Raw genomic sequence first — 26,535 nt, forward strand, 5'->3', positions numbered from 1 at the left:
CACCAGTGATTTACGAATAATTAGCGGATTTTATTAATTTTTTATTTCCCATAATTCACCACGAATGGCTCTGATGTGTGACGTTGTATGGTATCAAACTGTAGGGAGGAGATAGGAAGAAAGTGCTCACCATCCCGAGCATAGGAATAAAGCTTGAATTTTACAGAGGTAAATATATTGTCATTTACGTTTACCCAGATGATTTTGGCATTACCGTGTCATTTTATAAAATGATAGCATGTACTCCTCGGCTGGGTAGCTGGATAATGTCAGTTGTCGACAGTTAACGTTGCTAGCTTGCACCTTAGCCACGAGCTAAGTTGCTACCTAGCAAATCTGCATGTGTAGAGAAATATGTGGTAGTTGACGTAGCTTGCGTAATGCTAACTTACTAGCGTCCCTTTAGCTACAGATAACACACGAGTTGGAGATAAAAACAAAAAAAAATCACGCTGATTTCGGTAGTCGGCATCCAAACTATCTAGTATTTAATAGTATGAAAAGTGCTTACTTGCGTCTTACTATAAATAAAAAAAAAAAAAAAAAAAAGATACGATTTGGGTGGTATAAAATATTAGACCAGTTATTCTGGAGCAGCTACATACACAGCTTGCTAACGATGTACTGCTAGCAGCCTCGGTATTGTGACATTTCATTCCGGAAACATTGCTATATCGTCAGTCAGACGTATGGTAACTTCTCAACAAACACTGGTCGCAACTCGCTGTTTTGAGGCCGCTCTGTGATTGTTCACCCATTTAGTTTGGAAACGGTAGTTAACCTTGTTGAGTATGTAAAAGTTAACACTGCCATTAGTTTGGCATTTCTAATAAGGGACGTTTAAAAAAAAAAAACAAAAAAAAAAAAAAAAAACCCGCTGTTTGGCTTTTTGCTTTAGAAAGTTCTCGAAGTCACTCCGCGAGTGACTGTGCACATATATATATATATATATATATATATATATATATATATATATATATATATATATATATATATATATATATATGGAATGAAAAAATCTCAATTTTTGTGTAACAACGGACATTTACAGTTTAGTTTATAAAGTTAACAGCAGAGGTTTTGCTGAGATTTCGACTGGGCAATATTGCTTTTGTTTTGGATGAATAACCTTGAGGGGATATTTTTACACTGAAAAATATACTAGTTATATATATATATATATATATATATATATATATATAATGTGTGTGTGTGTGTGTGTGTGTGTGTATAAATAAAAGAACAGAAGAGCAGAAACAAATAAAACATTAAAAAGTTGTTTTTGCCTCCTTTTTTTTTTTTTTTTTTAAATTCAAAGCAAAAGTAAAGTTAAAAGTAACTGAACCTATTTATTTTTCAGGGTGCATCTTCATAATTGTAAGTGTGCAATCCTCCTTTGCAAAGGAAGAGGAGGCACCAGGGACCATGAGTGAGAATGGCCCTCATACGGAGGCGCCCATGTACTTTGAGGTGGAAGTAGATCACCTGGAGCGTGACGACGAAGAAGAAGATGATAAGATCCACTTTGAAAAAGGTGATGGCCTAATTGCTGAACCTTCGTCGTCCTCTGGTCGTGTGTATGACCGCACCACAGTGCTCATCGAGCGTGACCCCATACGGCTGGATGAGGAAGGTGAAGAGGAGGGTCACTGTGGAGGGGATGAAGATGGAGTCACCTTCTTAACCGAAGGAGAAGGTGATGGAGATGAAGAGGAGGGCTCACTGGCCTTTATGGCCGACCCTGATGGGATGTCACAGGGTTATGTGCACCACACAATTTCTCCAGATCAGATTCAGTTCACAATAAATCCAGGCTCCACTCCAATGCCACGCAACATAGAGGGGGCTACACTCACCTTACACTCTGAGTGCCCAAAGACCAAGCAGAGAGAGGTACGTTTGAATAAGTGCATCTTTTCTACATATAGGGAAAAAACACATTCTACTGAAGGAGTACATATATAGTTGAGTTTCCAACACTTGTATTGAATGTTGCAAAAGTATTTCATGGCTTTAGTTTGTAATTGCTGAAGTAATTGTTTAAGTTTTTGTTTCGCAGAGTTCACTAATTTTATCCAGCCAGCTGCTCAACACTAAAGCAGATGGTTTAAATTATTTATTAACACAATTTTCATACACAGATTCTGTTTTTAGCATTAATTGAGGATGAATGGATTTTTCCCCTTGGCATCTCATTTCAACAAAATTTTAAGAGAAAAAAGGCTATGTCAGGCCTCATTGCTCAGTAAATTTCCTCAAGATCTTGGCGCTAGCATTCCAGGACATGGCTCACATAGCCAATGTTATAAAAAAAAAAAAAACAGAGCTGTACTGTTAAACTTTGATTTTTAGTCTGCAGAAGAGCAGTTGAAGAGCAGTGGTTGCATCTTTGCCGTTTAGAAGTTTGTTCAACATTTTAATTGGTTTGAGTTTTTATTTAAGTGCAAAAAATATACCAAAGAGAGGCCAAGCACCTTTTGTGGATAAGTGATAAGTCTCTTAAGTCTTGAAAATGCTCTCTCTCTCTCTCTCTCTCCTGTTGTACTTCTTAAGGGAATCTGCCCTGAATCTGTATAGAGTAGTAGTCATGAGCTTTTCTGAATCTTACTGACCATCGAGTGTACGAGAGCTAATACCCTGCACAAATAAGTATAGTTTCTTCTGCACTCAGTCTGATCTCACTGATGCTGTTCCGCTTTGCTATCTTGGCCTGCAGCATCTGACAGTCGTCCTTCTGCTTCATTGAGCTTGGTGTAGCAGCACATGAACCAGTTCTTGACCAGCTGCAGGCTCTGGTTGGTGTGGCATTCCAGTTAGCAACAGATCTCACAAAGATCAAAACAAGGACTTCTGCATGCAGTCTGTCACTGCAGAGCTGCAGTCACAGGATGAGAGGCTTGAGAGCTGAATGATATGAAGGACAGCAATAACAGCTGCCTGCACTGCAGTATGCATAATCAGTGATGTGCTTTAATTGACAGAAAGCTCTGCATTTCCATGTTATTTCTTACTTACTTATATATTTGCAACAGTATTCACAAGCAGAGAATACAATCTATTTTCTACACCACTGCGAAATGAGATGGTGCAGTGCTGTTCTTTCAGCTCTGAGTCATAAGTAAAGACACTTTCTGGTTATGTGTCACATCCTCTTTTTGGTGAAAAAAAAGTTATTATGAGTTTGAGACATTATCTGGGTTTCTTTGTGCATTCATGTGTTGTTGTAAGCATAATATCACTGAAGAAGAATATCAAAAGTTTTAGTGTGATAAAAAATGTATCTTGAGGTCTGTGAGGTTCTCTGTATTTAACCTATAAAAGTACTTTATGTGGTTTTCATCACCATTGCTATGTTTATGCTGCTTTATGGCAATGATCAATCTTATCTGCATTGTTGTATTTCTTTGTTCAGTTATCAAGGTCAGTTTTCCCCAAAAATATGTGTACAGTCTTGAAAATGGATAAAAGATCACATGAAGTAGCTGTCCTAAGTAGCTGAGTGTAATTGCATTTCCAACAAGCAGGAAATGTTTCAACAGGTGTACAAAGGTGGAAAATGCTAATTTATACAGAACTCTCTATGCAATGTTAATGTGAATATGTTGATACAACCATTAAATGCATAATGGAGAAGTCTTTTCTACAATGCGTGTGGGAGGCCAACATGAAAGCTCTGTCACATTGATCAAATTGACTGTGTAAAAGAGTCACAGTGGTGTGGGAGATGAACACTGTACTGAGCTGTAAGCTTCAACAAGCTTCCTACAGTTGTTTTGCATAGATCTTTGCTTAACAAATTAACTCTCCCACACACTAAGAATCAGAATGAATGGCTTTGGACTGCCTATCATTCAGATTAGTGGTTGTCAGTAAGAACAAAAGCTGCAACAGCTGTGATATTGTATGAGAGCAATCTAAGTTATGTTGCTTGGAGGCTTGTGTGTGTTCTGAATTGAGGCAATGAGAGTATAGGTTGCATTCAGGGGTTTGGTAAGACATTTAATATTTTTGTAATGTCATTTGTCTTGCTTTTATGTAAATTGAGTTGTAATGTTTTAACTTTTACATAATCACCAGTTAATGGGGTAATCCAAGCTGACAAAGAAAGGGCTTTTTTGTCAATGAGGCCATCCGCAAGCTTCCGAACCCTGGCTTTGTGTTCGATACATGATAGCATATTTCTAAGAAGAGAATGGACTGCTTTCATTTAAATTGCCTCAGGGTGTTTGTGTGAAAGGAGAGCAGGAGATTGCCACAGTGTTGTGGACACTGATGCTGTTTAACAGAATCAGATGAGATGTACTGCATGGAAGTTTAGTCATCTTTGCTGTCCTTTATGCTCAAATGCGCCATATACTGACATGTGGCTGAGTCACTGAGTTCAAGTGCCCTCTGAAAGGTTGAACTTTTTCAGATTTGTCTTTATATAGCATAGTTGATTATTTATGAACTCATTCAATAAACCAAACTAAGTTACAGAAGTTTATTCAATTTGTATCAGAGGTTACTGGACTGATTTCATCAAGACGGCATAAGACAAAATTAATTTGTTATATCACACATTGCCTCCATCAGGTAAAGCGCTACCAGTGCACATTTGAAGGCTGCACAAGAACATACAGCACAGCAGGAAACCTGCGGACACATCAGAAGACACACCGGGGCGAGTACACATTTGTGTGTAATCAGCAGGGCTGCGGAAAGGCCTTCCTCACCTCTTACAGTCTCAAAATCCATGTGCGTGTTCACACCAAGGAGAAGCCTTTTGAGTGTGACGTTCAAGGCTGCGAAAAAGCCTTTAATACGCTATACAGGTGAGCTCTCGCACATCCCTAATGTATTTAGTGTCTTCATATTGTTGTTACAGTGCTATGGGAAATAGATCAAAAACATAATGAAAGTTCTGTAACCCGAATTTGTGCACATTTCACGTTTTTGGCTGTCATGAGATTCATGTAACTTATTCAGCTTGTCATACAACACAATTAATCATATAAGGGACTTTTACATAAATATAAAAACAACTAAATTTGTAAAATTCCAAATATTTGATCACATTTACATGCTTATTTAGTGTTTCTGAAATGTTTTTCTTTTACATCTATTCTACTTTTTATGTACATTCCTTGGACCCTCCGTTCCTGTGGTCTAACTTTATTATACAAATACTGTATGTGCAAGAATACATTAAACTACTACAAAAAAGTGTAAATAATTCAAATGAAAATATTGAAACACCAAGGAATCATCTTGAAAATAAGTGAATTCTCTTACTAAATATTTGTTATTGCAGAAATGTTTGGATTTTTTACCCCAATGGGTTGAGCTGAATTCACTCCTCAAGTGAGTTCACAAACTTTTTGTGTTCTCCTTAAAATTATGTGATCCAGTTCTGTAAAAAGATAAGGCAATAAAATAAATGTGTTTATAAATATTGTACCAATTCTTCTGGCCATAGAATTATGATTATGTGACTGTTGCATCATAATGATGATGATGATGCAGTTTTAATTTCTGAGTATATTGATAGTGAAATAGAAACAATTCCATTACATATTGCCATTAGAAAGTATAGTGCTGTTATTTTAAAGTACATACATAACAGTCTTGTATGTTTTCCTTTTTCAACTGCAAGCTTGTAACCTTGTCTTCCTAAATGGAAATAATCTGACTGAAGCAGGGAAAAGGCAGCATGACACAGCAGACAGCTTGACAGCTTAATGGAGCATAGAAACTTTGACAAACTACCAGAGGCTGTTTCCGAAAAACTGCATGAAGATATTAAAGCATCAACAACCTTTTGCTTATTTACTCTGGCTAAAGCCAGTTCATTGTTAGCATGTTATGTATTTAGATTTTTTTTTTCTTCTGTTCAAGAAAGACCTCTACATTTCCCTCTGGCTTCTATCACTTCCGCTGCTATGACAACATGTCTCAGACTTGATGGAGCTGTGCCATCAGAATCAACTCGGTGTCAAAGGCTATTTCTCTCGGCAGCCATCCAATGCTACACATGGATGGATTCTCTTTTTGATAACATTACTTTGCTCTCTCCACATCCATTACTGTCCAGATTCTGTCAGACTTTCACCACCGAGAGTTGACTTTGTTCAGTAGATTTTTCTTGTCTGCCTGAATACTGCCATTGAATTTTGATGTCATCATTTTAAAACCTGTTCAAACATTTGAAAGCTGTGTAAGACACAAATACACACTTTGTAAAACTGTTGTGCTTGCTTTGTTTTTGTCTCAAGTCTCCCATTGTAGTTTAATGAAGCCGTTGATTGTCTCTGTAGGCTAAAAGCACACCAGAGACTTCACACAGGCAAGACGTTCAACTGTGAATCAGAGGGATGCACAAAGTACTTTACCACGCTTAGCGACCTGAGGAAGCACATTCGCACACACACTGGGGAGAAGCCATTTCGGTGAGTATCTCCATTATCACAATAGAGTAACTGCAATACTGATAGATTATCAAAGGTGGTGGTAATTGTCTCTGAGAATGATTTCTATGTATGCAAGCAATTCAGTCAGATTCAATGTCTTGACATATTATCTTCTTATTTGCAGTTAATTGTAAACAATCCTGCCATTTATTTTCTCTGCTTTTAGTTGCGATCATGATGGTTGTGGGAAGGCTTTTGCTGCAAGTCACCATCTAAAAACACACGTTCGAACCCACACAGGTACACATTTATTTGGTTTGTCTTCTATTTTTACACATACAGGCTCAAAATACATTTTTGAGTAAAGGGCAATTTATTGATGATGATCTTCTCAACTTCTGAGTTGGTGGTATTTTTATTTGGCAGTTTCTGCATCATCATCTTCCTTTTTCCGTTCCTCTTTCCTAGTTTATTCCTTTCGCTGGTTGTGTGTCAGCTATACTAATAGCCGACCGATAGCTAAACCCCTTGAAAACGGACCACATTACGCGTGTGACTGATGCGAGAGACAAACAAAACTGTCTGTATATTTGCCTTCTGTGTGAAGCATAAATAGACCTTAAAGGTTTGCTTGTGCACATGGCAGAAGAATAAATAGCTAAATAATTTAGATGCACAACCCAAGTTTGTGAGCTATTAGTCTTAATTTACAGCTTACAAAGGTCTGGTTTGTGTCTTTCCTTTAAATCATGAGGACAATGTTATGTACAAAATCCAGTGATAATTCAAAATTTGTGTTTTGCAAACTTACATTGAAAAGAAAATGCCTTTTGACTTAGTAGAAAAAAAGCTTCTTATTAAACAGAAGTTTTCAGCCGTTATTTCCTCTAAATCAATTGGATGTAATAAAATCAAATATTGTAACAAAGGCCGATCAGCATTTCAGGAGTTATTTATTCAAAAGGTAACAAGTCAGCAGAGTAAATTTAATGCAATGAGAAGCTGAATGCCTTCTGAGCAGTGCTGGTGAATTTCAAGTTATTGGCTTACTCACACAGTTGCACATTAGGTACACTGCTCAAATTTGACATGCAAAAACTTACATGTGGTATTTCAAACCCTGCATGTACGTAGCTATTTAAACTAAACCACACACTCAAAACTGTTGCCTAAAATGTTTTTCTGTGTAGTAGGGATGAATATATTTTCTTTTCAATGTGCCAGTTTCTGAAGACATAGATGGGTGCTTAAATCGTATCATTCAATTTTTGTAAATTTGGAATAAATGTTGGACAGGCCTACTTATGAGCTGAATTACATCCCCTTCCTGTGATGTGATCTTTGTTGCATTGCTTTGTGGAAGGAAAGTAAAATCTTCCTTTACATAAAAACCAAAGTAAAATACAAGAGTCTGAATCAAATGAGCTGTTCATTACAGTTGTGTACAGATTAAACCAATACAAGACAAATTTCCCAATTATACATTATTCAGTATCATTGTTTTGGTTTATATGATTGACATCACAAAAAAAAATAGATTTATCTTTTTCTTTACACTTGATGTGAGACTAAAGAATATTCCAGATTGTATATATTCTTCCACCTTTCAGCCTCACCTGGATTAATTTTTATGGTTTTTGTTCTGCAGGGGAGAAGCCATTCAACTGTCCCAGTGACGGCTGTGAGAAGACTTTTAGCAGCCAGTATAGCTTGAAGAGTCACATCCGAGGACATGACAAAGGACAGCCCTTCAGCGTCACCCTCACCCATCCGCACTCTGAAGTAAGAGCCGTTGCCTTGATCTTCAGCCATCAGATTGATAGTTTTATGCTTTGTATCTAGGTGGGTTGGATTTAAAAGTGCAAGTGCACTCAGTGGTGATGAAAGTATTGAGTCATGAAACTTGACGATTTTTTAAATTTATTTATTTATTTTTTTTTTTTTGCAAAAACTCTTGATTTTGTCCAGTTTTATTACTATCTCCAAAAGGTTTTCAGAGAATGAGTTATGATGAAATTACTTTCATTTAAACTTCAATTATCTTGTCATTGATAAAGATTTTGACATTGTTCATCCTAATAGAAATAGTTTGTGTAATTCCATGCAAAATATTTGAAACTTTTTCCAATGAACATTTCTGATACTTTGATATCCAGACACAATCACACTGCAGTTCCCGCGAAGCTCCAGTTTCTCATATTCATTTGTAAAATTGTCTTGCAAGAGTCAACTGCTCTGTAACTGCTTCTAGTCCAGAAAGAAAACAGCTGGATATCTTTATGGAGGTTTTCTTGGCATAGTAAGGCAAATATGCAAGTTGGGAAAGAGAGTATTTGGAGGATCATCACATCTAAGGGAAATTAGATGACTGAAGTCTTAAAGGATGGACCAGTTTTTTTGTTTTTTTTTAATCTATTTAAAGTATACCTTACCCCTATTGCTCTGGCTTTTCCTATTCTTTTTTTATTAAAAAATTTTTTAGACCCACTTACTCCTTCAAAACATATGGATACATTGTATCCAAACTGTATTTGTTGTCTGCATATTGAGAGATAGAAATCCAACAATCATGAGCATTTTGTTTTTTCATATGAATATGCTACTTAGATTTTATTAAAATATACAGTACAAGTTGAATTCTTTCCCAGCTGCAATGTCTCTGCCTTTTTGCAATACTCAAGTCTTGATCCTGTTGTCCTGGTGAGTATTGATTTAAATTTTTAACCCTTAATTGCAGGATGCAAATCACTCGCTGTGCCTCAGTGACTTGAGCCTCATCTCTACAGACTCAGAGTTACGAGAGAACATCCATAATGTAAGTATGACTACTTTGACACCTCGGGTCAATTTGGCAAAAACTAACTTTTTGTTCATATTGATTGTATTACAGGCTCAAAACTTGGACCTCAATAATGTGACCCCTGTGAAAATCTTTGAGCTCATGTTCCAGAGTCCTGAAAATAGTGTCAGCCAAGATGATGCCAATCCCAGCGGTAAGAACACAACATTTATAATCTGCCTGTAAGGATTTTAGTAAATGTTCTGGTATTTACTGAGCTTTGGTTTTCCTTTTCAGAGAGCCTTGCTGAACCATTCAGCCTAGAGACCTCTACTCAACCAGGAGTGACTGATGCCTCATCTATCATCTCCTTCTCTGTCACTCCTACCTCTACACATTGCTGTTCGCATACCGCTGCTGCCGTGGAAGCCTCTTCACAGCAGAGTCAAAACTCTTCCTGTCAGGCTACTTCCACTGTCACGGCTGCTGTCAGCTCCACACAACCTCCCCCTTTCATGCAACCAAGTGGGCCTCATCCGATCTCAGATGTGCCTCAGACTTCTGTCCAAATACCAAACCATGTCACCCCCCAGCACTATGTGGCACTACCACCCACATTCCTACAGTCAGAAAGTGCTACTCAGACCACTCCTCTGCAACCCCCAATTTCCATTCATCCTCCAGTGGCTCCTGTGCAGACCACCACCACAACACCAGCCCCCACTGCTGTCATTGCAGCCACCCCAACAGATGGGTTAGCAACTGTGGCTCAACCCGTGCCTTTGGCCAACAACCCTGTCTCCAACACTGGCCCTGGCCTGGCTACCACCCCTGCCACCATCACCATCTCGTCAACCCCGAACCTGCTGCAGCCAGGCCTGGTCATGTCTGACCAGAACCTCCAGTGGATCCTCAGCAGTGCTGCCAATAGCCAGCAGAACCCAGAGCAAGCAGTGAGTAATGCTCCCACCCACATTGATTGGAACTTTTAAATCTAGATGCCATCAGCATAGGCCCTTTATTTACAGTGGCAAAACATTGTTTAACTTTTACTATTTGTCATATCATAGTCTTTGAATACAGCAAGAAATTCAGGTGTAAATCCACCTGACATAATGTTTAATGTGTCAGACGTGTGTCAGACCTAAATATGATCAACCTGTGTTCGCAGTCACATCAAGCAGCTCCAAAAGTAGAAAAGGTTTTCTTCACTACAGCCATACCAGTGGGAGGAAGTGCCGGTAAGCAAACATGTAGTGAATTACAACCAAAAGACTAATGAAATCATAAATCATATACACACCGAGGCACTTGGCTTTAACAGTATTAATTTACTGGTAGATTTGTAAGTTGATTGTTGGTGCAAGTAAGATGCCGTCATTGTGCTGTTGTCATGCACCTGCTACGAGGTGATTAATACAGCGTCAGAATTGTGTTGCACTACAATGATTTAATCCGTGAATGTCAAACTCCAGTTTTCAAGGGCCTTTGTCCTGCAGATTTTAACTTTGTCAGCTCCAGCACACTTAATTCAAAACAGAAGGATCCAACTGCTTTGCACAAACATCTAAAACTTGCAGTACAGTGGTCTTCGAAGATTGGGGTTTGACAGCACTGGTTTAATACATCACCATCTAATGGCAAAATGTAAATACTCCAAATGTATTTAATTGTAGGAAGAATTATTACTGTGCAGTATCACAGCTTCTAAAGGTCCAACTACATGCAAGACATTGACTGTCAAAAACAGTTGACTGCCAGCATTATATAAGTAATAACATGGTGACATCTCAGGCCTGACTTAAAGTTTCTGTTTCAGGTAACTCAGTCCAACAAATCGGCCTCAGCTTACCAGTGATCATCATAAAACAGGAAGAATCCTGCCAGTGCCAATGTGCCTGCAGGGACTCTGCTAAAGACAAGAGTGCAAAGAGTGCCTCCTCCACTATTTCAACCCCAGCACAACAGCAACAGCCAGAGCCCCCTCCCCCACTCTTGTCTGAGCCGCCACACCATCAAGACACGTCATCTTCCTCGTGCTGCCTTCCCAAGTCTTCCTCCAAGGGGGGTGAGGTGAGACTGGAGATCTCCTCTACTTCCAACTCCTCCACAGCTCAGACTTTTTCCCCCATAGTGAGCAGCACTGCCACCAACCCACCCCCATCTGACGGGTTAGCCAGCATGGACGTCTCAGACTTCCTCTCTATGCAGAGTCCAGAGACGGCTGCCAACATTGAGGCTCTGCTGCTGGTCGCTGATGACTTCAACATGGCCACTGATGGTGACCCTTAAAAGAACTGCCTTCCCAACCTGCCACCAGGTGTTTGTTGCACCACCCACTCATCTACAAACATCGATTCCACCCACAGGACGAATTACTCTCCAAAGCAATGCCTGGTTTCTTCCTATAGTGTGTACATCAAACTTTCTGTTCGTGCAGTGTATCCTGTACTGTATGGCACTGCGCAACATATATATACAGACTATGAATAACTTTTGTTCCATCTCATTGCAGTAGCTGAGTTTATAGAAACAGGATTAGTTTGCTTATGGAAATTTAGCAGCTTGAACACTAACTATTGCATAAAAAATGGCAGTAAATCCTATGTGAAAACATGACCTGTATATAATAATCCTATTGATACTGATATTGATCTACTCTAAATTGATAAAATCAAAACAAGTCTGTTGTCCAAGCACTGATAACGTTAGAGTTCATTGATCTTCAGACCTAAGAAGGAAAACAAAAAAAATTCTCCTGTATATCCTGGTACTGTACTACAGGTCCTAACAAATATTAGAAGCTGGTATGCACCTGACCAGAATGCACTGTACTTTAGAGGAATTTTCTATGATATCAACCAATGTGCTCGGCAAAAATTTGACTGTCATAGTGGTTTCCTCAGTTTTTTTTCTTTTGGTATTCTAGGAAGTCTAATGTAGTTCATAAAATGTGATATTTTTTTCTTACATTTACTAATCAAGAAAAGAACCTGTGATCAGATCTGCCTATCTCTTTAAATGGCATTAATTCAATAAGTTGTTTATAACAAACTAACTTAAAATTGTATATTTTAATTTATTTAAATGTTGATTCTTTCATTATATTGGTAAAAAAAAAATTCTCTTTGATAGCAGAGAAGTAATTTATTCCAATAACTTGTATTTTTAAATTGCTTTTTTTTTGTTACTGAATTTCTGTCTTTAAAGGAACATAATGAATAATGCTGAAAGCAAGTTAGAGGCAACTCAAGTACTCTGCACAGTGAAGCAAATTACCCTCAAGGATCTGCTCATTTGCAAGAATGGTTCACAATTAAAGAGTAAGAAACTGCTGTTGACATCCCATGTTTTTTAGGGTTGTGACCCTCTCAGGGATTCTTCAACTCATGACTGATCCCAGTTCCTTTAATTAGTCAGTCAGCCAGCCCTGTTTTCTGTACGAGAAAGCCCACACTTGCAGTAGCCCTACGTTTTGCTGCACTCTTCCCTGTTTGTTGCACACTATCTTGTAAAGAGAGTAACCTGACAGCTTGTTAGCTGAGGTGCAGCACCACTACAGACTTTTTGTATACAACTGCTGTAAAGTAGCATTTAAAAGATGGTGTCTTGGAGACTGTGTAAATATGGTGCATTTTAGTGTAAACATCTTTGAAAAACATGTAGATTATTATAGGATTTGTATTTTTGTATAGACTTTTGAATTTACTAACTCAGAGTTTGGAGCTAATGTATAACTTGTGTCCCCCGCGTCACATTCATGCAGTTTGTTTTTGCTGTGTTTAGTTAAATAGTTCTATAAAGAACCTGGGCTCCTGTACAGACCGTATTGTAACAGAATATATGTAACACATAGCCTCCTTCTCAGAGTATAATTTAACAGTATTGTTTCACATGGGACACATTGCAATGATGGCAAAGCAAAAGGCATTATCTCCTGTAGATTAGAGTGTGAAGTTCCTTGGCCTTACAACGTGAATTAATCTGTAAACCTTGTCTTGACCATCTCTGCTTCAGACATTGATACTGATCTTCACAGACTTTGATGTTCTCAGGCAGCAGCAGGTCACCCATGTAAAAAAGGTTTCTTTTGACTTGTTTTTTTGTACTGTTCCTTGATCTGTGTGGTTTTCTTGTCAGAATGTTTGCCTAGTTTTTCCATGCATATGCACCATTGTTCAAAAAACAATGTTCAAAAAACAGTAGTCTGCCAATAACATGCAAATCAGACTAAATTTAAATTCCAGGTCTTTGGATCAAAGAAAGGTTTATTAATACTCAGATGGTGATATATATATATATATATATATATATATATAGCAAAGGATGCCATTTGCATGTGCTTTGACCATTTCTTGCATGCTCAGATGTCCAAATCTATTTCAAAACATGCCATTGTCAAGCCCATTTTCTTATGTTAATGTACACAACTATGCAATTTCAAATTTAAATACTAAGGCTATGTATGCCTTTTTCACAAGACAAACTGTTACCAACTTACATGCAGTCATCCATTGGCAAGAGTTACTTTTCCAGTGCATCAATATAAAAAAATATCTGCTTAGACTAAAATATAAAAACATTTAAATCTAAGATTAGGGTGTTGCCATAAATTGGACTTTGAGATGTGTGCATTGGGTACCATTCTTTTGAATGTTGCACTGCAACTTTCCTTATACAGTTTTCCCTCTAAGGTAACTGGTTCAAAACCAACATGATTTGTTTGCGGGAATGCTGAGCGAATGAATGGTTCTGTTTTAAGAATTGTTATGGTTAAATGTACACAGCATTTTTACTTATAAGTACATGTTTCACTTGTCTCATTCCATTTATGCAATCATCTCAGCTTTTCACAGTTTGATCGTCTGTCAGCTTTCATTTTAAGTCAAACTTACAGCTGCAAATATTTTAAATTAAGCGGAGAGACGTTTGACTTGTGGCCCAGGTTTCTGTCGGATGTCTACCTGAAAAGGTAGCTTTGGCAAATCACTAATGGTGACATTTATTTGGAAGCAGATCAATAAATAATGTAAAACCAGAGATTGAGTTAGTCAATTCCAATATTGTTCCCAAATGGGCAATATTGGACAGACAGCCATATGCTTCCAAAGAAATGTCTTGACACCCAAAGAGTGAAAAATTGTAAAGGATTTGTATTTTTGAAAGAATGTATAATGTGAAAATGTTTGCTTATGCTTGTTTCGTATAAATTGATAACTATGAATTGAGAGCAATATAATACTAATAAAATCTTATCCTTGTCACTGATATTTGTGTGCTTGGCAGAATATTTATATGCGAGATCGCATCATGGAGTTTATTGAAACACAAAAGTAAAAAGTAGGCTTGGACGGTGCGCTCCTCTGTTCACTTCTGTGGCTGTAAGGACACATCCTCCAGACATTTACTCTGCAACAAAACAATTAACACTGAAGATTTTATATGTTGCAACAAGATGCATAGCAAAGCAAGGCACTCACCACTAATGTGTCACTCAGAGCCTTCAAATCATTCTGGACCAATTGGCACAGTTTTATCTTGTCAGATAGTGCAACCAGTCTATTCTCGAGGTCTTCCAGATCCTGTAAGAATCAAACATCTGGGTTAAATGTTATTGAAAACAAAAAAGGCACAGGCTGAACTTCTCAGTTGTGGCTGACCTGTTGGAAAGATGTAGAATCCCCATCAGACTGCTGCGTTTTTGTGTCTTTTGTTTTGGAATCTGTTGGACATGGAAACTAGTTAACATGAAATATCCTGCTGTTAACAGGATGTTGTGCTTTTTATGTGTGTGTTATAAATACCTTTGTGCAAGTTCATGACATTCGACATATCGTCTACAGCAGGGATATCAAAAAAAAACCGTATCCTTCAGGTAGTCTGTTCGGTGTGTAGCTGCAGCAACACGCATGTCTCAAATGAATGGATCATTGACAGATGTGTGCAGAACTTGACAACAAGCTGTGGAGATCCATTTTATTTGGATCAGGTGTGTTGCATTAGAAAAAACAACTGGCCCTCTGGGACAGGATTTTGGAGATCCCTGATCTATCGTAATACGTGTTAGCAGGTGTTTCCATTGTTTTAAATGCACGCAGGTGGACATGTTTCCACGTTGCTGCTGCGTGACGAACAGACTGGGTCGCCCGGGAGACGCCGAGGTCAGCCGAGTGGGAGGAGTTAACGGGCGATCAGCCTGATGACCCGATCAGATTAATCGCCTTTTTCGGCGACATCGCCCCTTTTAACCACTTGGGTGAAACAAACAAATAAAAGTCGCTTTGCAGATAAACTTTGAAACTGTTTCAACCTGATAAATAATGTTACTTTGTGACATAAGTTCAGTGGATAACTTTGCTTTAATATGACTCTTTAAATAACTTCAGATGATGTACTATGTTAAACCATTTTAATAGCAGAGTTTTGTTGTTGATGTAAAAAGAAAATCAAATCGATAAATTAAATTCATTACATGAGGAGCATCACGGAGGACGGTAGTTTTGCTGGCCCTTTAAGAAAGGTGACGTCTGCCTCGGTGGGAGTAACCCGGAAGTTGTCTGTCATTACATCAGGCAACATGTTCCTTGGTGGTATGATAGTATACCAGTAAAGCAGACTGTATGAACTCACTTCGTTATTTTGCTGCTAAATTAATCAAATCTAGAGTTGCTCACAGATCAGCAGTGGCTCAGAGACTTGGAGCAGAGATGTGTAAGGAGCCCAAGACCAAACTATTGCGTTTGCTGCCACCGGTCTCCAACGGGCCGACGATTAACCAGGGAGTGCAACCAGGTGCGTGGCATTTATCAAGTGTTTTTTATTTATTTAGAACGAGCTGACAGGGACCGAATATTGAAACAGTGTTGCACTAGATATCCATTCATTACTATGTATGTGGCTGTTGCTAATTTGAAGTCCTTAAATATGTGGTATTAAGAAAGATGTAAAGAAATTAAATGAATGTTGCTGTAATGTTGATACTTCGTGGAACATTTGAAAAAGCAGTGTTTATAGTTTATTTGGTTTGTTTTTGCTTTTATTCTGACCTTCTTTATCTGTGAACATACTCAAATACAACTGCATCTAACAGTGATGCTAAACATCACTAAGCCCAAGTTGTTGTTTAAGATACTGAGGAAATTTAATTTAGCTGAGAGATTGTGGAACAAGTAAAGTTTAAAGTAGAATATTTTTGACAACCAGATTGTTGTAGTGTATTCAAATGTGAAAAGCTTTGAACGTCTCTCATTTCTTTCTTTTTTTTTTTTTTTTTTTTTTTTTTTTTTTGTAGGCTTTACTTTAATTATGCATGTATAGCTGTGGATTATCTCCAACTGATGACTGTTTTACAAACTGCAGATGACACTGACGTCCTGAACTGCACAGTGAATGCTCTGAAAGATGGTCACGTTGTTGCTGTGCCCACGGACACCATCTACGGTCTGGCATGTCTGGCCCAAAACTCTGTGGCGGTCAAAAAAATATATGACATTAAAGGACGAAATGGAAACAAGCCCCTGGCAATTTGTGTTGGAGAAATTCGGGATATTCATAAGTATGCTTACATGTCTTTATTTTCATTATGCTTTGATCTGGGTGTGTGCTTTGTGTTCAGTACAGGGTTGATTTCTTTCTGCTGAGTGTCAGTATTACTGTTGTTTAATGGCTGCAGATGATTAAAAGTTTAGAGCTCTTTGTAGACCCACTGCTTTGCATAAACATTAAGCTGATGATGATCTCAAATCACATATGAGAGAAAGAGAGATGCCATATTTACTCAATTTACTATATTTGTTACATGTTTACTCACAGATACAACTGAAGAAAACTCTTCGGTTCATGTCTTTTCTCTGTGGCTTGATAAAACTTTGTTTGTTTTTTTTAAAAAAAATAAAATAAAATAAAATAAATATATATATATATATATATATATATATATATATATATATATCTGCACCTGAATTTCTGTATTTATGACCTAAATGGCTAGCCTCCCATTTATCCCATCTGACACTGATAATTTGTTCTTCCTGTGGATAGGTACTGTAAGGTGAAGGTGAAGGAGGAACTGTTGTGTGACCTGCTGCCTGGTCCTGTCACTCTGGTATTTGAAAGGTCTGACGTGCTCAACACAGTTCTCAACCCTTTTACTTCAGTAAGTCTCGTTTCATTTTCATTAGCATTTAACTTTAAAACAAGGCAATCATGGACCTGTTGTATACCTTTCCATATGCTCCTCAGCTTGTAGGCGTACGCATTCCTGATCACACCTTTATGAGGCGCCTTTGTCAGATGTGTGATGAACCACTTGCTCTCACCAGCGCCAACATCAGCTCACAAACAAGCACAGTGGAAGTACATGTAAGTATCGAAATGGAGCATCTTTGTGATGTTTATTTTGAGTATTTTCTGTTAAATGATGGTGTGTTTTTTTTTTTCTTTTTTGTTTTTTTTTTTTGCCCTGAAGGAGTTTGAGGATCTCTGGTCCAAACTAGCTGTTGTGGTAGATGGTGGACCAATAGGGGACCAGAGCCGCCTTGGTTCCACAGTGGTCGATTTGTCAGTACTTGGCAAGTACCGCATCATCAGACCTGGCTGGTAAGTTATTCTTGCAGTTTGGGCTTTTTACACAGAATAAATTTAAATGAAACTGATTTGGTCATACTTTTCTCAATTTAGTAATATTTAGTCCTTTGACCTGAAAAAAGCCTATTTGTGTAATGAACTAAGAATAAATAAGGACAAAGTGAGCACATACTGTATTTCAAATGTTTGAGGAAGAACTCCAGATCGATACTAGAATACACAGGTTTTTTAATTTTTTTATTTTTCCCCCCCAACCTCAACTCTTCTAATACTGTCATTTAGTCAGGACCAGGTTGGTTGGCAGTGCACATGCAACCCTGGAGCATTATTTGTGAATAGGTTTGGTCTTCTGAGCTGGTAACGTAACAGGTGTTAAATGTATCAGCACAGTAATATGGACGACTTCAACAAAACTGAAAAGAATATTGTATATTATATTGTGTAATTAAACAACTGACTGCATCCCCCCCCCCCCCCAACTCTGAACAAATATTTTTAATATGTGACCATATGGTAGTAGAGTGAAAAAGTTAAGACATAATTAATCAAAAGACAGAAATGGAAAAAATGTCCAAAGTTTGTCTTGAACACTAGAACATTTGCTCCTTGGCCACTTTATTATATACCTAATCAATTGTTTGTTCATTCCAGTTATCACATGGCAGAAATTCAATGCACTTAGGCATGTAGACAGTATAAACTGAGCATAGCAGCGGGGGAATTTATGTACATTACAAATACGCGCTTTAAATGTGGGATGGTTGTTAAAACCAGAATTTCAGAAACGGCTGAATTATAGGGATTTTCACACATAAGCATCTCCAGAGTTCACAGAAAATGGTCCAAAAATGGAAGATATCCAGTGAGCAGCAGCTCATATTTGTTCATCCACGCAGCAGCCATGTGAATGAAATCGCCTTGTTGGTGTCAGAAGAGAATGGGCAGACTGGTTGTAGAACACCATGTTGTGTCATCTCTTAATGCACAACATGTCCAACTTTGAAGTAGATGAGCTACAGCGGCAGAAAACCACACAAGGGGCCAGTCACGGAACTGAGGCTACAGTTCACACAGGTTCACCAAAATTAGACAACAAAACTGGAAATATGTTGCCTGGACTGACGAGTTTCTGTTTCAGCTCCTATATCCAGATAGGATTTGGCGTAAATGCCTTATCAACATTTCAGGCTTCTTCACTGCTGTGAGGAATCTTTTCATGGCACCTTTTAATATTAACTGAACATTATTCAAACACCACATCCTGAGTATTGTTGTTGACCATGTCCATTCCTTTGTGACCACTGTGAGTTCGTCTTCTAATGTCTTCTTCCAGTAGAACAGGGATGTCCACCTCCATTCTTCAAGGGCAGAAATCTTGACAGTTTTAGATGTTTCCCTGGTCCAACACAACTGATTGACATTAAATGACTCTCCTCAACAGTCTGTTAGATGCTACCAGAGCATGTTGACCCATTAATTTAATTTAGGTGTGATGCTGCAGGAAACATCCAAAACCTACAGGACAGTGGCCCTTGAGGAAACCCTTTAAGTAAGGTTATGTGTTATACCATCAAGCTTAAATCATCTCAAACCTTTTTTGTTAACGTGAGTTCAAGATGACATAACAGGAGTTTACTGTTCTTCACTGGCCTCCACAGTCATCAGAGCTGTGGTGCTGTTATATCAATAAGGACTAAAATATGTGAGGAGTGTTTCTAACATAGTTGAATCTGTGCCACAAAGTATTAAAGCAGGTCTGTTGGCAAAATGGGATCCAACCCAGTCCTAGCAAGGTGTATCTAATAAAATATCTGGTGGGTGTATATGGCAGAGGACTGAAAGATAACATGTCCTGTTTGTGTTTTCCATTGGCACAGCTGATGCATTAATAACTGACAGTATGCAACTTTACAGCAATTCCATGCAAGTTAAACACGTAATGACAAAGGGGTACCATGTGCATTTAAAAACTGAAACCAAGGGTAGATTATCAGCATTTAAAAAACTGAAACCAATAGGAGTTTACCAGCAGTCACAATGTGACCAGCTGGAACTGAAGGTCTTTCTTCTCCTGCTCATGTTTTGGACATAATACATATAATTGTAGGCTTTCCCTTTAAACATTTTGTTCAAAGTTTCTTTTAGAAAAGAATGTTGAGAGCTAGGAAGAGGTTACTGTTTTTTTTTCCTCATGGGGATCCTGCGTGTCGGGGGGCTCCACCTGTTTGACTGACAGGGTCGTTGTGGTGGGGGTGTTGGGAGGGGTTCTACACCACAGCCATATGGCTGTGGTGTGGACCCTGGCCTGCCCCAGCAAGTGTCTCTGTTGGTCACTCCTGTGGCGGCTCCTGACTTGGACGGATTCCCCAGATGTCGTTTCCTTGCAGCAGTGTCAAGCCAGATACAGAGACAGGATCATGAAGTCATTAGTTTTTATTTTGGCATTCATGGTCAGGTTAGGGGTTTGGTTTGTGCGTGTTTGGATAATGCGTGTGTGCTTTCAAGTGTGGAACTGTTTTTATGTTTATGTTGTGAAGCACTTTGATATGCTTTTGTAGGAAAAGAGCGATACAAATAAAGTCTGGAGGAAAGCTCACTTTCCTCCAGACTTAAATCCCTCAACCCCTCTTCCTCCCCGCTCCCCATCACACACAGGCAGGGTATTGGGAGGTGTGCACGTGGCGCTGGGTGGTGAGAAAGGCCATCAAGGTGGTCTTGATCGCTGCACCCAGCCTCGGCTCACCTCCCAGTTTTAATTACACTTAGACACCAAACACCAAAACACTGACGACTCACATGATTAGGGGGAAGAGCATGCGGTGTATGGTGGGCGGGGCTGCTTAGGTGGTCCCTCTCCCAACACCGCGTGGCACTTCCCTCAATTTTAATTGCAACTAATACATACTTCACAATCAGTCATAAGCGGGGGGGAGGCAGGGACGATAGGGTCTTCTCATGCCCCTGCTCTCGGGGCTTTACTGGGGGAGGGTACGGGTGGGGGAAGAGTGCCGTCCATTAGGCCTAAGTCTGGGCTGGCCTGGCTGTAGGAGGGTTGTCGCCGGCCCTGGGGGGGTGCTGGGTCGGCTGCATCTGTGGGGTGGTGGGGGGGGACGCTGGGAGTGGTGGGCGGTAATTATGGGGGCCCTGATCGGGGCCATCCTGTCCTCTGCCCCCTCTGAGGTATCTCACATGGGACATGATGGAGGGGTGAGGTGAGGATGTGTGGGAGTGGGTATATGGGGTTACAGATGGATGGTGGGATGGCTGGGGGGGGATTAGGGTTGGGGATATAGGTGGGTAGGGGATAGGGATGTGTGAGGATGAGTAGATGTGTGTGTGGAGGGGTATGTTGGCGCGTGGGTTGTATTGGGGTGTGCCTGTGTTGGAGGAGTGAGGGTATGTGTGTGTGTGTGTGTGTGTGTGTGTGTGTGTGTGTGTGTGTGTGTGTGTGTGTAGGGGGGGGTGTATATGCGGAATGGGATGTGTGAGTGAGGGTGAAGTTTGGAGGGGGGCTATGGGTGGTGGAGGGGTATTTGGTGGGGCATGTGTGGTTGGGTAGAAGTAGAGGGATGGGGTGGCGGGGTGTGAGCGTGTGTGGGGGGGGGGTGAGCGTGTGTGGGGGCGGGGGCGATTGGGGTTCGTGTGACTTGGTATGGGTGAGTGAGTAGAGGTGGGGTGGGGTTGTATATGTGATGGATGATGTGCATGGATTGCAGAGGGTTGTGTGGATGGGGGTTGAGAGGGGAGTGCGTGTTTGGGGTGGGGGGGGGGTATGCATGTATATGTGTGTGTGGTTTGGTGGTGGGGGGGTGGTGTCCTGTACCCGGGGGCGCAGCTGGTGCGCTGGGGTGCGACCTGGCTGCCGCTGGGTGGCGGTCTGGGGATCCTGGTCCTCCGTCAGTGTGGGCTGTGCCCTCTGCCTGCGGGGGCGGGGGGCTGCTCACGGGCTCTTGGGGCCCTGGGGCCTGCGCTCTGTCTGCCCTAGGTGGCCGGTGCCCGGCAGGATCGACCCTTGCCGGCCTGGGCCTGCTGGGGCCTGTTCCCCCTGACTGCGGGGGACTCTGGTTGGGCACCTCCTTCGCCACCTCCTGGGCAGATGCATGGCTGGCTCTGGAGTGGGTGGGTCGGGATCTGTACCTGGGGGTGACTGTCGGTTACCCGGGTCTCTGGGTTCTCCTGGCCTTCCTCTAGCTGTAGGCGGGCGGGGTCACATTGGCATGATCACTCTTCTCTAAACACGTTCCACTCTGAATGTTCTGCATGAATGTTCTGCATGTGTCACAGTCACTGAGTCATCCAGCAAGTTTATTCACTAACAGCAGGTAGCTCTCTTTCTGTCTTTTTGACTTAACTTGCTAGTTTCTGGTCCTCATGATTGTCAACGGTTTTGTTCTCCACGAATCTAGAGTTGGCTTGTGTGGGTGTATATATTTATGTGTGTGGGTGGGTATGTGTGTGTACTTATGTGTATGTGTATGTGTATGTATGTATGTGTATGGATATGTATATATGTATGCATATGTGTGAGTGTATGTGTATGTATGTATATGTATGTATATGAGTATGTATATGTGTATATATATATATGTGTGTGTGTGTGTGTGTGTGTGTGTGTGTGTGTGTGTGTGTGTGTGTGTGTGTATATGTATGTATGTATATCTATCTTTATGTATGCATGCATGTGTACATGTGTGTGTATGCATGTGTATGTATGTGTATATGTATGTATGTATGTATATATGTATATATATAATGTATGTGCGAGTGTATATACATATATATGTAGGTGGGTATGTATGTGCATATACATGTATGCATTGATCTCTTTCTTTTGTTTTTTTTTTGTTTTTTTATGTTCTCTTTTCTGTTCTCTTTCTGTCCCTTTCCTGTCCTTTCCGGTCGGGTCCAGCAGCATAAACTCTGTAATACAAGCTATTATCCAAAACAAATTGAAAAATAAAATAAGAATCAAGAAATACAAGGGGATCATTACATCTACAAAAGTTCCCCTTGGCAAAATAAATTTGCTCAGCAGAACACAGCATCCAGAACATCAGTCTGCTTGCTTAAATGCTGGACAAAACAAACAAAAAAAAAAAAAAAAAAAAAAAAAAAAAGTTTGATTTGAATTGTACCAGCAGCATTATGTTAAATCCACAGCCCATGTTTTTTTGGGGGGTTTTTGGCGTCACTTGCATGTAAAACCATCATATGAAAGAAAGGGGAAAGAGACAGAATGTCTTTTTTTTTTTTTTTCTTGTCAGCACACAGCTTCTGTCATAAAGAAAAGGCCTAAGAACAACACTGAATATGTGCCAACAGCTTATTCACGGCTCTCCTGCTGTCTCCTTCCTGCCACTGATGAAGCAGAGGAGAAACAGCCTTAGGAGAGCAAGACCTCACAGTCCTGCCAACTCCTTGTCCAAAGTGTTGCTTGATAAGGGGGTTGGAGCTTCCCTTTGTTCTTTGAAAGTCACTTTAAAGACATTTTCTTTTTGTTAGTCAAGTAAAACCTTTTGCTTTTACCTCAGAATGTGGGAGGCTACCATCACATTTACTACAATAGCACTTATATTTGAACAATTAAAAGAGAAAAATGATAAATATTAGATACCTAAAACTGAAACAGACATCTTAATAGTTGAGTTTTTGGTCCCCCAAATATATAATTTCCTCATAAATACCCACTTGCAGCCATTATTGTTTGTCTTAAACTGTAGCAGCATCACCACGCTCTCTAGCAGTGGTGTACCGTGAAAAATTGTTCCTCTTACACAAAATATGCAGCTGTTTGAAAAAATAAATTCTGTCTTCATATGTTTAGTATTAATTATACTAAGATTACAACAGTCTCACTACAGATAGATGCCAACAGTGATACAATATTATATTTTCAGTTGGTTGCATTCAGTTTATTCTTGTCTCTCTGACTTTGAGCTTCAGATCCCTTCTGCCCCAAACCTCCCACGCTTGCTCTGAAGTGGACTTGGTACATTAAACAAGAAATGACCCTAATTCTGTTTTCAGTGCCCTTTCTTCCACGGTTGATGTGCTGGAGCACAAATATGGACTGTCAGAGGATTCGGGGGAAGAATGACCTTTAAACTCGCCACACTCCAAAACACACGCTGAGATGCACACCCAGCTTTGACCCAGGGATGCTTAGGAAGGCGTGAATCTGTGGATTTTGACTTTCCTGGAAGAACCCAGAACTCAGGACGAGACCAAGTTTTAAACAGTCTGCATCAGCTCTTTAAGATTTGGATTTCCTTTTTTCTTTGGGTGACTTTTTTTTTTTTTTTTGGAGGGGGGGTTTTATATATATAATATATATATAAAATCAGGCTGATGTGATATAAAGTGTGTGTGTATATATAATAGGAAAGCCACCTTTTTAGTGCCAATATTTTTAATTATTCAGTAAATGTAGCTGAAAATGAGTGAGCTCTCTTTTCATGACCTGAATGGGATATCAAACTCCGGTACTTGTGGGACACTAACTTGCAGATTTGTGATACTTCCCTGTTCCAACTCACCTGGTTTAAAATGGACCCAGTAGCTTGTTAATTTATGCACATTGACTATTAATTTGAGTTGGGTGTGTTGAAGTAGGGAAATATGTAAAACCTACAGGGAAGTGGCCTTTAAGGATCAACATTTGAGATCCAAGCATTAGAGGATGGAAGGGTTTATATAATGGCTTTGTTTTTTTTTAAATTCCCATGTATTATTTATTTGTTTTATGACAGTTTAAGACTCAAAATACAATTGTTAGAAATTTGAATAACTTGTAAATTGGCACCTCAGCTACAATATCAGTTCAGTCCTGTAATATAATCCACATGACTATTTTACTAGTTATTTCATTTGAAGTGCCTGATGTAAGCCTGTTCAGTAGATCATAAGTCTTAAAAGTCTGAATAAAAGTTATTTTTTAAGTATTAGTCTCTTTTCATACATGACAGGTTGAAACTTATTCAGAATTGTGTGGATTTTATTCACAATATCTCTTAAGCGAGTATGAAATCAAGAGGCTGCTGCTTGTACGTACCCTTCACATGGAAATGAAGCAAATATGCATCAAAGAGCCCACTTATCTTCAAACACCTGCTTTCAAATAACCTTTAGTATTAAAGGCGGCAGATACATAATGGATTCTAAAAGAGAAACCCATTCAGTGGCAGCTTTTTTTTTATTCATAAAGCCACTCCTCTCAGCATTAGTCTTTTTACACTTAATGTGTACTTTTGTTGTGTTCACTTAAAAGAAAAAAAATTGCTTACTGTGAACATGGCCTCTTTAGGAGTTCAAATAAGGTAATCTAAGTGGGAATCTTTAGAAAAGCTCTTATGATTATTGCTTTTAAACAACCTCAAGTCTTATGAAAAGAAGTTATGTATGGGAGTAAAAAAGCTATTTGATTTTGATTAGGCCTTTAAGTACTTGCAAGAGGAATGACATGCAACATATTATACTGTTATTAACCATCTAGATAAAAAAAGGCAAAGAGGGCACACTGCAGCCCGGTGCTCCTAATAAACTTGATTGGTCATCAACTGTGACAGCGTTGGTAACAGGAGATGAAGCTTGTGTTTCTGGAGCACTCGCCTTTGTGTGTCCGAGCTGAAAAACACCAGCAATGAATTCCAGATTTTTGGACTTTCGTCTTGTACAGTGAAAAGATGATGCACAAGTGGAAAACACTTAAACTTGTCAAGTTCACCACAAAGTGGGATAATGTGTTCAAAAGAAGCAAAAAGCTGTCTCTCGTGCATCGCAGGCCCCATTTAGCATGTTGAACATTAAATTTCATGACAGTATAATTGGGTAAGACCTACTTCTTTGGTATTTGTTTGGAAGTTATGTCAGGGGAAAGCCTTCTTTCGCTCTAAACAACATGGCAGCAGGGCTTGTGTTTGCAAAGTTCTGAACAAATGATAATGCTTCTGAAGCAATAATTCAGACAGAGGAGACCAAGGTGGAGATATTTGACCACAACACACTGCACCACATTTGAAAAGCCAAACCCTACATATCGACACAAACACTTGAATCAGACTGGGATTTGCTGACCTGGTATGTGGCCTCCTGATAAGTGAGATCTGCAGAGTTTCCTATTTAACTATTTCAAAATCAAAGTGCATGCTTGGCTGCTTTAATTCATCTCATGGAACCTTTTGCCTTTTAAACTCTGACACACATCACTGTTTTCAAACCCTTGCTTGAAATCTTCCTTACTGGATGCCTTTCCTCATCTTGTCTTATAAATCCGGGTTTCCTCATCTTGTCTTATAAAGTACTTTTTAACATTGCTTTTAAAAGGCATATATAAATTTTTTTACCTTTATTTTGTCTGTCAAGCACACCAAGTGATTATTTTGGATTGTTTTGCCACCAGAGGATCTAGGTATCTTGCAGTCATTGAATCAATCACAATCTCCTTTATATATGAAAGTATCCTGAAGTCAAATGAGAAGCCATTTGTTTGAAAGCTAAAGTGTTTCTGAAACTGGTTCATACAGCACAACAATTTTCCCAAATGCCATAACATGTCTGAAAAAGAATGGATGTATTGCCCAGAGTCCAGACTTCAGTCTGACTGAAATCTTATGGCAGCACCTTAAAGGAGTGTGCACAATGTAATGTTAGCAAACATTGATGTACTGAAACAACATTGTAAAAGAAAGAGTGAACATTCCTCCACAGCAATGTGAAATGTCAGAAAATACAAACTCTAAGTTATGGTTGCTACAGATGTTCCAATGCCTAAAACCTTAAACT

At 39.4% G+C, this 26,535-nt stretch overlaps 2 protein-coding genes across 2 annotated transcripts; both read left to right on the top strand.

Annotated features, from left to right (window-relative positions):
- Positions 1-110: 110 nt before the first annotated feature.
- On the top strand, positions 111-14,290 carry mtf1 (metal-regulatory transcription factor 1). The gene is made up of 11 exons (XM_079240719.1): positions 111-168; positions 1,361-1,893; positions 4,576-4,814; positions 6,297-6,428; positions 6,616-6,689; positions 8,038-8,171; positions 9,127-9,204; positions 9,280-9,382; positions 9,466-10,121; positions 10,340-10,409; positions 10,988-14,290. Exons 2-11 carry the CDS (start codon positions 1,426-1,428, stop codon positions 11,458-11,460), a joined length of 2,427 nt encoding a protein of 808 aa, XP_079096845.1. The 5' UTR covers positions 111-168; positions 1,361-1,425; the 3' UTR covers positions 11,461-14,290.
- Positions 14,291-15,875: 1,585 nt separating this feature from the next.
- On the top strand, positions 15,876-24,530 carry yrdc (yrdC N(6)-threonylcarbamoyltransferase domain containing; the record flags this gene model as incomplete). Its single annotated transcript, XM_079240898.1, has 6 exons — positions 15,876-15,960; positions 16,528-16,723; positions 17,209-17,323; positions 17,410-17,529; positions 17,636-17,766; positions 23,782-24,530. 6 exons carry the CDS (start codon positions 15,876-15,878, stop codon positions 23,849-23,851), a joined length of 717 nt encoding a protein of 238 aa, XP_079097024.1. The 3' UTR covers positions 23,852-24,530.
- Positions 24,531-26,535: the final 2,005 nt, after the last annotated feature.

This window comes from Telmatherina bonti, assembly GCF_933228915.1.
Source record: "Telmatherina bonti genome assembly, chromosome: 5".
Lineage (NCBI taxonomy): Eukaryota > Metazoa > Chordata > Actinopteri > Atheriniformes > Telmatherinidae > Telmatherina > Telmatherina bonti.